The 13,325-nt window shown below is 54.7% G+C and overlaps 4 protein-coding genes across 4 annotated transcripts; 1 reads left to right on the top strand and 3 right to left on the bottom strand.

The window, feature by feature from the left end:
• Positions 1–988: 988 nt before the first annotated feature.
• MFIFM68171_00710 (Choriogenin Hminor) lies at positions 989–4,405 on the bottom strand (the record flags this gene model as incomplete). Its single annotated transcript, XM_071056132.1, has 2 exons — positions 989–3,280; positions 3,335–4,405. The coding sequence occupies 2 exons, from the start codon at positions 4,403–4,405 to the stop codon at positions 989–991; spliced, it is 3,363 nt and encodes a 1,120-aa protein (XP_070912233.1).
• A 2,634-nt stretch (positions 4,406–7,039) lies between these two features.
• MFIFM68171_00709 (Fibroin-3) lies at positions 7,040–8,655 on the bottom strand (the record flags this gene model as incomplete). Its single annotated transcript, XM_071056131.1, has 2 exons — positions 7,040–8,423; positions 8,486–8,655. The coding sequence occupies 2 exons, from the start codon at positions 8,653–8,655 to the stop codon at positions 7,040–7,042; spliced, it is 1,554 nt and encodes a 517-aa protein (XP_070912232.1).
• A 1,834-nt stretch (positions 8,656–10,489) lies between these two features.
• Positions 10,490–11,083, bottom strand: MFIFM68171_00708 (Chitin synthesis regulation, resistance to congo red-domain-containing protein; the record flags this gene model as incomplete). The annotated part of the gene is made up of 3 exons (XM_071056130.1): positions 10,490–10,781; positions 10,847–10,975; positions 11,034–11,083. The coding sequence occupies 3 exons, from the start codon at positions 11,081–11,083 to the stop codon at positions 10,490–10,492; spliced, it is 471 nt and encodes a 156-aa protein (XP_070912231.1).
• A 1,166-nt stretch (positions 11,084–12,249) lies between these two features.
• On the top strand, positions 12,250–12,883 carry RPS16 (40S ribosomal protein uS9; the record flags this gene model as incomplete). Its single annotated transcript, XM_071056129.1, has 3 exons — positions 12,250–12,298; positions 12,357–12,556; positions 12,719–12,883. 3 exons carry the CDS (start codon positions 12,250–12,252, stop codon positions 12,881–12,883), a joined length of 414 nt encoding a protein of 137 aa, XP_070912230.1.
• Between the last annotated feature and the right edge of the window lie 442 nt (positions 12,884–13,325).

Raw genomic sequence — 13,325 nt, 5'->3', positions numbered from 1 at the left:
TGATCACGACTCTGGAATGCAATCGAGTGCTTTTCCGCGCATCACCACAAATCTTCATTAGTCTGATAATCTGCCTCTGTAATTGTTTTTGCCTCTTAAAGTACCTATACTTTAATCCTGCACACCTAGCGCCTACACCTTCAGGTCAGCGCCACGGCACAAGCAAAGTGTAAATGCAGCCAGCCGGTAAGTGGTGAGCAATGCCACCAGCTGACTAACAAGGAAAATTCCAATTTACCCAATTAAAATTCCATTTCCAACTCAGGTTCACTTTTAAAGTAACAGTTGTGAGTAGGAACTGGCTCTTAACAACCGGAATAGTGGAATGCAAAAAGCCTGGTGAAGCCTGCCGATTATTAACCATAAATCACAGCCTCCGTTTCTATCATTTCTTCCCTCTCCACTGGCTTGGTTTTTGCTCACATCAGCGAACATATCGAGGATTACCACCGTCGAAACTCTCAAGTGCCATCTTTAAACCACAAAACTCAAAAACCTTCCATTCTACATGCCAGTTGTGCGTTGTTCTACCTCGCTATGCCATTATCCAATAAACCAATAGATGCCGAACCTAGTATATCAAATCAAGAACCACACTAAGCCAAACTCTGGCTTCAGACGTAAGCCACTGCAGACAGTCAGCCGTATCAGAATGGATTACAAAAAGGGTATCATCTATACAGATGCCGAAAATATAAAAAAATGAGATGAGGGTGAAGAGAAGGAATGAACCCAAGGTTTTTCAACAGAGGATAGAGAAGAAAGAAAGAAAGAAAAAGAAAATAAAGGGAAAGAAAAGAAAAAGAGAAAGAGAAGAAAAGAAACGAAACGAGAGAAAGACGAAAAAAAAAAAAAAGAGAAACGTGCCCCCTCTTTCAATGCCCGGACATGCTAGACAAAATGGTCGCAACCACCCACTAACAACCCCACCATCCTGTATGAGAGTCTAAAGCCTGTTACCGCCGAAACAAAAACTTTTCCCCCTCCCTCAGAAGAAGAACTTCTTCTTCGTCTTCTTCTTGTTATCCATCCCTTTCAGAATATCATCAAACGTACTCCCCCCACCTCCGGGGCTATTGCTCCCCGTCCCACTGCCCAACGAATCCGTCTGGCCATGCCCATGGTAGCCGCCCATGCCCATGCCCATGCCCATCGGTCGCCCACCATAACTGCTCTTCCTCGACGAAAACTCATCATAGCCACCACCGCCACCCCCAGGCCCCAACTGGCTGAGATTGATCGCCGACCGGCTCGCCCTCAGATTGAGCTGGTACATCTCTCCGGGCCCACCACCACCAACACTGCCCGATGACAGCGACCCAGAGCTAACTATCCGCGAGGTACGGTCGATCGCGCCGCTGGGGAGGGGCAGCGGTTCCAGGCCGATGGCAATGCTAGCCCGGAAGGCGTGACGGGCACGGTCGGCGCGGGAGCCGCTCCGCGGCCGGAGATGCGGCGAGTTGGGAGCCGATAAGCCGCCGCCGCCTCCTCCGGGGCCATGGTTGACGGTGAGACTGAGGTTGGTGCTGCTGCTGCTGCTGTTGTTGTTGCTGTTGTTATTGCTGTTGTTGATGAAGGGGTCCATGTCCCGGAAAACGCTGCGGGGCGGAGGCTGGAGGGGGGAAGCCTGCATCTCTGGTTGTGGTGCTGATTGGGGCGCCGTCGCCGCCGAGGGACCGGCAGAAGCGGCTTCCCATTCCTTTGCGGCCAGCCAGCAGTGGCTGCGCATGTAGATCCCCTCGACGCTGAACATGACCACGTCGGTGGACAGCTCGACAATGTTCTGGTCGGCCGTCTGATACCACATCTTGCGCACCTCGCCGGCGTCTTCGGTCCAGGGCGGGTTGCCTTGGGGTGCTTCACAGAGGAAGTCCTCGACACCTTCGGTCCAGCGGAGCCCTGGTGCGTCGACGACTAGCATGGGCAGTGACTGGAGAACGACGTAGAGGAAGAGCCAGAAGCCTATCCGCTGGTCGGCTAGGTCCTGCGGGTGGGCACCCCGCGCCTCCTTGAGTTCGAAATCTTTAAAGGCAAGGAGGAAGGGCATCTGCAGTGCGTCCGTGTCGATGTTGTGGGATTTGATGAGGATCAGCTGAAGCTCATGTGGCTGCAGGCTCTTGCTGTATTTGGCCTGCTTCTTGGCGGATAGCTCATTGTAGTTCTCATAGATAGCCGTCATGCTCGGGATTTTGGGGATGTCGTATGGGATCGGCGGCAGCACTGGAGGAGACGACTTCTCAAACTCGGTGAGCATCTTGCGCAGCGCGGATATCGAGGGGTCCACGGCACTCTCCTTGGACTCTTCCGCGGGACCTTCGGCCTCCTCGATGACACGGGGTGTGATGGACTGCCTATCGACCAGGAGGTCGTAGAGCGCGCAGAGGTCCGAGTAGAGGATCTTCAGGCATTGCCGGTTCAGGCCGTTGTGGGAGAAGTGGTTCTTCCTGCTCCTGGCTTTGGGCGGCCAGTTGCCGAACAGGCTCTTGTAGTAGCTGAGGACAAAACCCCTCATCTTGCCGAAGTTGTTCCTCCATTCCTTGAACTTGACGTTTCTGTATTCCTCCGTCGAAGTTGAGCTGGCGATGCCGGCAAAGAGCGAGGGAAACTCAAAAGACTCGATCCGGAGGTTGACATTTGCTTGGCGGTTGATGAGATCCAAATGGGCACGCTCTAGGCGGTTGCGCGTGTTGACAGAGATCCTGTTGTAGATCGGCGATTTGAGGTCCAGGAGAGATTCGTACTTGCCCACAGCATGCGCGAAGGCTTCGTTGTACAAATTCCAAGACCTCATCTGCTCGGCTATGATGAGCGCCTCCAGTGTCTTTTCCCGGCTGTGACGCACATCAGCGAGACCCAATTGGTCCACCAACACGTCGAAGGCCCTGTCGACCGATTCTCCGAACGAAGAACCATCGTAGCTGGAAAAGTTAAATTTGCGAAGCAAAGCCGAAATCTGGAGAACGACAGCAAATGCTGTTGGGTTCTCTGTTGTTCCCACGAGGGCTTGGTTTGTCAAAAGGGCAAACAAGTTACGTGCCGCAATAAGACATTCGAGCTCGGTGCTCTTGATAGGGAGGTAGAGGTGGCCTTCGGTCACGGGGCCCGCCTGTGTCACGTCAAGATACTCCCCGCCTGCCATCATCTCCGCTACCAACAGCTCATTTAGAGTTATTGATGAGCTGAAGACCTGGTCAGAAACCCTGAAAGACGGCCCGCGGCCGCTCTCCTTGGGATGTAGGTAAACGAAGACGTTTCCGTATTCGTCCCACAGTTCAGGCACCTACACAGAAGATCAGTGTACTGGCCCGTAGCATGCTCGCACAGGATGAAATACCTTCTCTCCAATCACTAGTGGAATCGTGTTATAGTCCACTCTGCTATCTGGGTGTATGATCCACGCCGCCGATTCCTGTGTCTTCCCCATGTCTTCCGAGTTCGGTCTCGACCGCGCCCCGGGAAACCAGCTCTTTCTTTTCTTCTTTTCCGCGGTGCCAGGAGGGCTGGCGTCGCCCGACAGATTCGCTCGCAACCTGCCATCGACCGGATTGGATGCGGCCCGCAAGGCGTCAACCGAGACGCCACGGGCCATTGGCGGCTGGGCCGAGACGCTGCGCCCACGGGGGTTAGGAGATGGTGATGCATTGCGTGGCTGCAGGCGGTTTGCCTGTAGCTTTGCCCCTGACGGCGCCCGCTCGACCGAAGGGCTCCTATCTCGGGATCGCCCTGCTGTGGGCGGCGTGGCTTGCGTCGCCGTGACTGCCGGTATGCGGGGCGGGGTACCTTTCTTTGTAAGAACCGTGGATGGTGGTGGTGGTGGCGGCGGCGGCGGCGGTGGTGGTGGAGACAAAGGCATTGTCGGCACCTTCTGTAGCTTCTTCGGGCCCGGGGACTCGGAAGGCGGGTTCTCCCAAAACGGAGACGCTTGCTCCGGGGGTGACAGAGGAGTACTAGACCCTGTGCCCCGGCGGAGATACGAGGTACAGTCAGACTTGGAGTCCTCGCTAGTCCTCGCCGTCGTGGTGGTGGCGGTGGTGATAGTCGGCGAGGTAGTGTTGACATATGTGCCCGGGACGGGTTTCCGGTGGATGTCGGTCGACATTGGCGGTTCTGTACGCGATGTGAGCTTCGGTAGGAGCGAGGTGAGCAAGCCTAATCGAGGCTTCCGCGGTTCCGCCCCCATATCTGCGGCTTTGCCCTTGGGCTCGGCCGGGCAACGCTCCGTGTCACCAACGCTGCTGCCGCCCGTTTCTGAGCGTGGTGGTGTAGAGGGCATCACGCCCCCGTCTTCCTGCTCGCGGCCGTGCCCATTTGGCTCTTTCTCTGCCGCCTCGCCTGGTTCACTCCCATTTGAACCCCTGTGTTTCTGGGTTGCGGAGCGGAATGCGGGGACACATAGTGGAAACATGCTCTGGGTGAGCGGATTGAGACTTACTCGACAGCATGTCGGGCAAGGCTTTCTCGGACTTCGCCGCCCTAGGGAAAGATGGGATCTGCCACAGTTATACCCTGGTCGGGCTCGGGATGATCGACGCCCGGAGCGCCGATGGTTTACCGATGGCTTGCTTCAGTGGATGAGTTGTGCAGAGCTTGCGGGCCTTGCGGACCTTGCGGACCTTGCAGAGCTGCGCGATCAGTGGACCGGTCGTTGCACAGGGGGAGTGCCGCAACACATGTGCTGTAAGTGAGGTGGCATGCAAGGGATTCCTGGGCCACTGAGAGATGGGCTACGCTGGGGAACTCACGGGTTTTTACAGGAAGAACATGCGAGAGGGGCGGCGATATCATAAGGTAGAAATTGAATATGGGCGATGCGCGAGGGGACCTGGATGGCAAACCAGGACCAGGGAACCGACGGCGGGATCCCGAAAATGTGGGAACGCAGCAAATCACGCCCGGTTCTGACGGACCAGAGACCCAGGTCTCGCGGGCTGCCTGCTTCTCCCCCTGGGGCCCAATGATTCCTTGGAGCATGCCTATTTGCAGCCTTGCCGTTTTCCGAGACAGCCGCACTGGTGGCTTTTACACTACGCAGTTACTCAGGTCCCTTTGACCTCTAGCGAGTGGCCGGATGCCGCCCAATCCTTAGTTCTCTGCACGGCATCCGCGAGCGAGCGAGCGAGTGAGCGCAGCGTCTGCGAAGCAACCACCTTCTTGCTGCGTTCTGGCTTCGTTTCATCCCTAATATTTGCATGACGGAGAGGGAAAAAGAAACCCGGGAAATTCAAGAGCTGAAGGGATAACGTCATTTCTCCTTAGAATCTTTTCTGTGAAGGCGGCAAGGGTCCCTTCCTATTTCGCGTAAGCGTCATCACCCCCGGCATTCTTGGGTGCCCCGCCCCGCCCCACCCCACCCAGACTTTCCCGTTGAGATGCTCCCATGCTTCGTCCTGCAAGCCCGCGGCGACGGGAGAGCGATGGAAGCCTTGGCGAACTCAAATTGCTTGTCAAGAATTTCCGAGTTTGTGCTACAAAGTAACGTTGGGAATTTTCTAGACTATCATAATCCAAACATCCTCAATATCTCCACAGGACAAGGAGCACATGCACTGCCCCTAGCGTAGTGCGTATGCAACACGAGCATTCGCGCGCGTGTGCGGGATTCAGAAGTCTCCGTATCTAATGGGCCCGGCCTTTGCCTGGCAGCACTGCCACATGGCCACGTCAGGGTCTTTCTGGCGCCAATTTCGAAATCCCATCCTTCAGGGCGAACAGCCTCTGTACACTAGTAGTAGTGCACGCGTACTAATGTATACTGAAGTCCTCCAACGAGTTAGCAGCGCGCCGTGTAACAACGGATACGGATCCGATCATCTGATATTTGTTTTTTTTCCGCGGCGCCACTAAAACACCCCTCCAGCCTCAAGCCTAGGTCCCGAAGAGGGCTTCCCATGCGTTTACTGAGGTTGTTTCCTCGGATCCTGTCCTATAAAACGTCCACGCGCATCGGACCCGCGGGCTGTTACTGGCGACCGCAAGCAGGAGGCATGTGGTTCGTAGGAGTCCGCGCAACCTCTTTCGGACATGCCTTATACTCCAGACAGGTGCTTTTTTTTTTTTTTTTTTTGGGAACCGAGCTATCTTGTGCTTACACGTGTTAGCAGACCCGCTAGGATCACACCATGCGAGTCCGTCCGCCCTGTCCGCTAAGCACAACCCTGCGATCCTTTATAAGTGTAGGGTATAATAATAGCAGGCACGGCCAGCCAGCGGGTTCTTGGATCATATTTACACACCGAAGGTACCTGGTGTGGGCTCGCGATGAAGGCAACAGGATGCCCAGAGCAATACCAGGCTACCGGAACATGACACCAACCCACAATCAGCCCAATCGGGTTTCAACGCGATGTGGTGAGCATACACTACTGATCATTGCATTTATCTTAACCAACTGTTACTTTATCCACGACTAGTGTTACATACAATCAAGCCCATTAGGCCCAGGCACTGCTAGGGCAGGCAATCTTCCATCCGGGGACCGTTCTGTAGTGATTCCCTCCCTTCGTCTCGTCTCTGAAATAAATCCCCATAAACACAATCTCATCACCAAGATGAAGGAAAAAAAAAAAAAAAAAAAAACCATCAGCCAGCGGGCTCATAGCCCGAAGAGTGACAGCTTGCTAGTAGCCGATTTGCCGGGCCAGCAAGTAGAAAGTACCCAGCAGGGTACGGGATCGGACATCGGTGTCCGGTGCTGGCAATGCCAAAGAAAACCCCGTTCCCTGCTGAGTGAGATGAATTGAAGGAAAACATCCTGCCCAGAACAAAAAACCCCCAACCCAACGCAACGCAGAGTAAATACCGCCAAGATGGGCACGCTTTTCCCCGGCGCCTCTTAGGTTCCAACATTGTCATGAATGAAGGGAATAGAAAAGAAAAGGAAAAGAGAACGAACGAAAAACACCATCTATATAATGTAAATAAACATCCCAAAAACGAAGGCATGAAAAGTCCCCCTGACTCCAGTCATTACATCCCATCCCATCCAATAAATTCCACTCCTTGTTTACAGCCCGTCTATACTGTTGCCTATGCCAACGCGTCACGCCGCAGGCTGATAAGGTTTATACCCCGGGTACGACGCTTCCTGATCCAACGCTGGCCCCGGACTCGGCATGCGGTACCCGCCATTCCCGCCACCATTCAGAGCTGGTGGCCGGCTGTACCCCGATGTGAAATCGAACCCCCCGATGGTGTCATTCTGCAGGCGTGCGGGCCCGTTGACTGGGTTCGCGGCGCTGTGGGTGGAACCGCCTGTGTACTGGCGCTGGGGAGGCGCTCGAAGAGGTTGAGTGGACTCGGTGGAGTACTGCCGTGTCCCATATGCGGGGCGGTTGTCGTAGCCTGCTGCTGCTGCTGCTGCTGCCTGAGGAGCGGGTGATCGCCGGCTGCCGTAGTCAGCCCCGGGGCCTGGGGATCGCCTGTAGTCTCCCTGCGGAGCTGGGGATCGTCTCGAGTTTGCGCCGTAGGATAGCGCAGCACCGTAATGGCCTTGCGGAGCGGGCGATTGTCGAGAATCCTGCGGGTAGCTGCTAGCGCCGTCCATTTCGTGAGGGGACTGGCGGCGATCGCTCATGCCATAGCCTTGGTTACCCTGCGAGCCGTAGTTGTCATACGGCTGCTGGTTCGCCGCGTCATAGCTGTCATACCCCGCTTGACCATAGCCTCCGTTGTTGTATGCATCATTATAACCAGCGTCGTTGTAAGAGCGCGGTGACCGACTGCCTGGTCCCATTGCCGCGCCTCCCATCCCGTAGCCTGGGTTAGCCTGACCGTAGGCCGTTCCAGGCTGGTTATATCCTGGCGCACCCTGAGCATACGGATCAACATCGGCTGCCCCAGGGGCGAAGTATCCGTTGGATCCAGAGCCAGCACCTGGTGGCCCATATGGGCTTCGATTGATTGGCGATCGAGACGAATTCGAAGACATCGCGGCCCCTGCGGCCGCCCCGGCCATAACGCCCGTAGTTTGTCCGCCAACCTCGGGCTTCTGTAGCGCGTTCATTTCGACGGCCTCTTCCTCAACGGGGACCTTCTTGTTCCCCGCGCCCTCCCAGCTAGGCATCTCGGGCAGAGCGTCCTCGTTCTTCTTGCCACCAACGTCAAATTCGGCATACTGAGGATAGTCGGGCGCCTTGGTCGCCGGCAGTGTTGAACCGCCAAAAGTCGCGGTCGGGCCACCGAAACCAGCATGCATTGGCGCCTGAGACTTGTACCCTTGATCCGGCGGAATGTAGGGCTCATCGAGGTACTTGCGCCGGCTGCCTCTCGGAGGATCGCAGCAGCCGCAACAGTTACCGCAACACTTGAGACAAGAGAAGCAGGAGCAGCAGCAGGAAAGGCCGCAGCAGGCACATCGGATAATGCACCAAACGACCGAGATGATGATCAGGCCGCCGATAATGATGAGCGCAATCACAGGCCATCTATGTTGCTCGTAGTGTAAGCATTACGGGCGACGTCGAAGAGAAAGGGGTGCTAAACATACTTGCAAAAGTTGGCTTGCATGCAACTGTCCCAACTGGAGAAGGCCGTCCTCACATCGGTGATCTGTCCCTGGAGATCCCTCTGCCCTAGCGCAGGTCGCACGCTGGCGGCCAGCAGATCTAAAAACCCATCCCCCAAGCTCCTCTCCATCGCCACGTTTACCGCTGGCATCTTGCCGCCTGACCTCCCCGCTTCCTGCTCAAAGGCAATCGATAACAGTTCGTAGGGTGTCGAACGTTCGTACGGGAATGGGAAACGTGATTCCCACTCGCATTAAGGTTCGAACTAAGGCTATTGAATAGCAGCGAGCGCTACAACTCCATTGTGTGGTTGGTAATCGCTTGTGTATGATCGTCTGGAAGAATGGCACCGCTCGCTCCTACAAGGTGGCAGAACACGGGCGGGTGTGCGCAAATCCGGGTATCGGTCTCTGATCGCTGAAGGTAAATAATGCAGCCCTCTATCCGAACAGCTGCCTAAGATGAGCGTTCCCAATGGAATCGCGAGCGCAAATGGTGAATGGCAAAAAGGTGATAATAGAAATGGGACAGCAAGGAAAGACGGGAAACAAAGGCCAAATGCGTATGGTTTGCGCAAGAAACGAAGAACAACGAGGCGAGGCAGAAGAGTGCCGCTCGCTAACGACCAAGGGAGTGGTTCTGCTCCGTCTCACAGGTGAAACTGCTTGGGGGGCGCTGTCAGCCCTGATGGGAAACAGAAGAGGGCAGTTGGTCAAGAAAAAAGAGCGAGCGCTGAGCTGAAGAGCGCAATGGATTGGTCCGCCCTTCCCCTCGATTATCTTTACTACCCTGCAAGGTACCAACCGGTTTCTTATCCCTGCAATGGGGTCCAATCGTTCACGCGGCCAGCAAAGAAATATTGGCTAGGAAAAAGAAAAAAAGAAAAAAAAGCTTTTTTTTTTTTTTTTTTTTCCTTAATTAAAGATTGAGGCTGCGGTGTTTCTTCGCCTTGCCCTGATATAAAGAACTGCTTCATTCCACGAACAAAGCGCGATCTGGAAGAGGCGGGACACTCGGCCTCGACAGACGCGGGGTTCCAGGTTCCGGTACCGTAATTTTACTCGGTCCCCTGCGTCTGTGGCTTGCAACCACCAAATCGAGATCGTCAAACCGAGCTTCGGAGACCCCAAGCCGAAGCCGATGGCCCGAGCACAAAAAGCCTGCGGCTCTATCCAACCCTAACTGATTTCCAAGGGACCACTTACAACGACCCAGCGAAGAAAAATACGAAAGGTGCGCAGAAGACATATCAATCTTACCCGTACTAACTCATAACTCCGATTCCAGTAGACAGCGGAAATCAGCGTGGGATGATCACTACGCCTTATTTTATTATGTACTCTGTCTCTCCTGTCTTGGTCGGTTTACCGTGGAGAACTGTAGACATGGTACAGCCATCAATGCCATTGAAGGAGATGACTGCTGGCCAACTATGATAAAATACCCAAAGAGAGCGAAAGTCGGAAAAAGTTTATGACCAGAGACTTTGACCTGAGTAAAGAGAGAGCTTAGAGTAAGAGATGTTATCTCTTGCAGTACGTGCAGATACCCGCTCACCAACTTGATGGCTACCAAATCCATCCCGGCAATTTGACCGTAACGTGGCGATGTTGTCTGGAGGCTCTGCTAGCAATCTATTCCTAAGGTCACTCTGCGGATAGGACATGATTCAGGAACTTGTACGACACAGCAAGTATCGGACTATAATGCCATGGCACTCTGGGTGATGGTTATCCTATCACGGCGGCCGTGGGTTGCAAACATAAATGCGCAATTATTATAAAAGGATATCTTCAAAAGTGCATAGATCCGGACAAGGCAAATGAAATACAATGAGCGCTGGATCATATTTGCAGCCGAACTTGATGCTCCAGGAGTTGATCCATGGCCTCCCAAGGACTCCTAAAGCCCCGCGTAACGCCAACCCTCAAATTTGACGAGAAAGACCCTATTGTTGACCGTCTGAATCTCTCCATCAGCGGTCCTTAATTTGCTTTTGTCGCGCTCGGCGGCGGCCCTGGAGGAGGCGCATAATCCGCATCAGCACCGCGCTGGTAGGTGTGCGCCGGCTGCTGTAGCTGGATACCCTCCTGCTGCTGGTTTCCATAATACCCATCATTTTGGTTGAACTTGTAACCGCCCTGCGGGCCGTTTGAAGGGTTCTGGTCTTGGGGAGTATACTGGGGCGGCGGCGGGTAATAGGGCGGCGCGGGCGCCATCCAGCCGGTACCATAGAGTGGCTGTTGACCGAACTTTCTCCGGCGACGAGAATTACGGCTGTTGGGGGACGTGTCAGTCAGCGCATGCAGAGTGATGCGATGGGGAGTGGCAGGCCGGCTTACAAGAGAAGGAGGAAGACGATGATAACGAAGAGAACCGCCAGACCGGCGAAAACCCATCGTCCCCACCAGTACCATGATGAATACCACCGGCAGCGCCCGTCGGATCCGAGGTATCTGCCATCGCCGCATCTGAACAGATCCCTATGTCAGCCAGCCTGATTGTAATTAGATGTGGCACTGTACGTACCCATCGAGTCGCTTTATCAATCCCGACACTTGCTCAACGAGAGGCGCCATTTTGTGCGTGTTGTTCTGCTCGTTCCTGATCTCAGTCGTGTTTCTTTGATAGAACACGCAAATGCGCTGCTGGTATTGGGATTGCGAAGAATATGAGGAACGTGGATTTGATGACGACAATGGCGATTGGGACTTTAAGAAGTGGGAAGGTGGGGGATGAATGCTGCGGCATGATGCGACAAAGCCGACGGATCGGTGACGTGCCGGCCCAAAGTTTCAACACTGTGGGGACACAGCAGAGCAACCATCACAAGCCCTGGAAATGGCTTACCTTCCATAGCGAACGCTGACGCCGCAACAGTGTGAGCACCGTAGGGCCCGGTAATGGCGCACGTTGGCACCATGAAAGCGTGGCCCTTGCGTGGCTGAGCCAAGTGGACCGGAGTCGAGCGCCAATGATATCACTGGGGTGTTCTTGCCAAGCCGGCTGACAAGATCTGGGCGACAACACTAAGCCCGCGGATTCCAGATACGCGGTCATGGGGTAGTTCCGGTTGCTGCCACCGACCGGAATGACTTTTCCCTAGCCACTGCGTGCTGCGTATAGCTCCAGAAGGGCAACCGATCAAACACTGTCAGAATGCTGATCAGTGGCTATGCTGTGAGACGCCCAGAAACTCGGCAACCCTTGGTTGTTGGCATCGGAGTAACTCGAGGCGCCTGCTGACAGGCCAGCATCTAAGCCCAATGCTAGAGGCGGCGCAACGTCGTTGCTCCATTCCGTGTTCGTTAGCCGCCTCATGTATACGATTGATACCTTCTAGGGAGGACCAAATGTCTTCGCCTCGAATAAGATCTAACAGGGACGGTAACAACTACGTGGGTATAAAAAAGTGACAAATATCAAAACGAGACCTAGAGCGGTTATATCTGCGCTCCTTGGCTAAGACAGAGCTCGGAGTTTCAATCATTATGGCCCACTCAATTGCCGGTGAATTTGGGTCCACTACAGTTGAATGCGCCGAACGGCTCGGAGCCGGGTCCGGAGTGGGGCCATAATGGAGACCCACGAGCCACGACCTCTGCGTCGAACAAGCCACATTGGCAAAGCCACGTGATTGCCGCTAGCCCCGTCCCGTTTTCCCCTCCACACACAAAATTTAGACAAGGAGGAAAAATCCCAGCCTGACCGAACAAACAGGAAGGTATCTTGCCAGCAGCTCACAATGGCGACCCAAGCAGTCCAGGTGTTTGGCAAGAAGAAGAATGCCACAGGTACTAAGATTTCATTCCCTGCGATGCAAAGTCGACCAGTTGCTAATTTGTGTTGCAGCCGTCGCGCGCTGTGTGCAGGGCAAGGGCCTGATCAAGGTCAACGGCAAGCCGCTCAAGCTGTTCGCTCCTGAGGTCCTCCGGGCAAAGCTCTACGAGCCCGTCCTCATTCTCGGCTCCGACAAGTTCGCGGAGGTCGATATCCGCATCAAGGTCGCCGGTGGTGGTCACACGTCGCAGGTCTATGCGACGCGCCAGGCTGTATGTCTACATATGCTCTGTGGAGGGAAGACTTTGGGGACATGCAAACGCTAACATTTCTCGTTAAATAGATCGCCAAGGCGATTGTCAGTACCCGAACTCTCGATTGGCGCAGCAGGCGCATCTTGAACATGGACCATTTACTAACAGAAACAATCCCAGGTCGCTTACTACGCCAAGTACATCGATGAGCACTCCAAGAACCTCCTCAAGTCCACCCTCATCCAGTTCGACCGTAGCCTGCTAGTCGCCGACCCTCGGCGTTGCGAGCCCAAGAAGTTCGGTGGACGTGGTGCTCGTGCGAGATTCCAGAAGTCCTATCGTTGATCGGTTTTTTGGTCAGTTGGGAAGCGGGGGACTTGCGTGGACACGGACGGCGTTCGGCATTGCATTGTTCTGCTACGAGTCGATATCGGCCTCCGACGATGGCCTGCCGAGGTGCTGCTTAATTGCACCTCAGCCGAGATAGGAATAAGACTCGAGTCTACTCGGCCCCTTTCGATTCTCCTGGCGGGTCTGCGTACGGGATTATGTGAAATCGGGAATCAGTTTCGGGGTTGATAGGAGTCCTGGCAGCGATAGAGCAGTTCAAGTGACCATGGAGTTGCCCAAACCGAGACCCTCTGCGACCTGTGTTTCTCCCATTTGGATACCCATGAACGGTGCCAGTTTAAACAAGAAGGACGAAAGTGATGCGCTGAAGTGCTTTGCTGACCGGACTGCATTCTTCACTAGGCCTCTCATTTGCCGTTTAACGCTTAGGATACCC

Source organism: Madurella fahalii (genome assembly GCF_045866475.1).
Source record: "Madurella fahalii IFM 68171 DNA, scaffold_1, whole genome shotgun sequence".
Lineage (NCBI taxonomy): Eukaryota > Fungi > Ascomycota > Sordariomycetes > Sordariales > Madurella > Madurella fahalii.
Note: the sequence above shows the minus strand (reverse complement) of the source record. Positions and strands in the feature narration are given on the sequence as shown.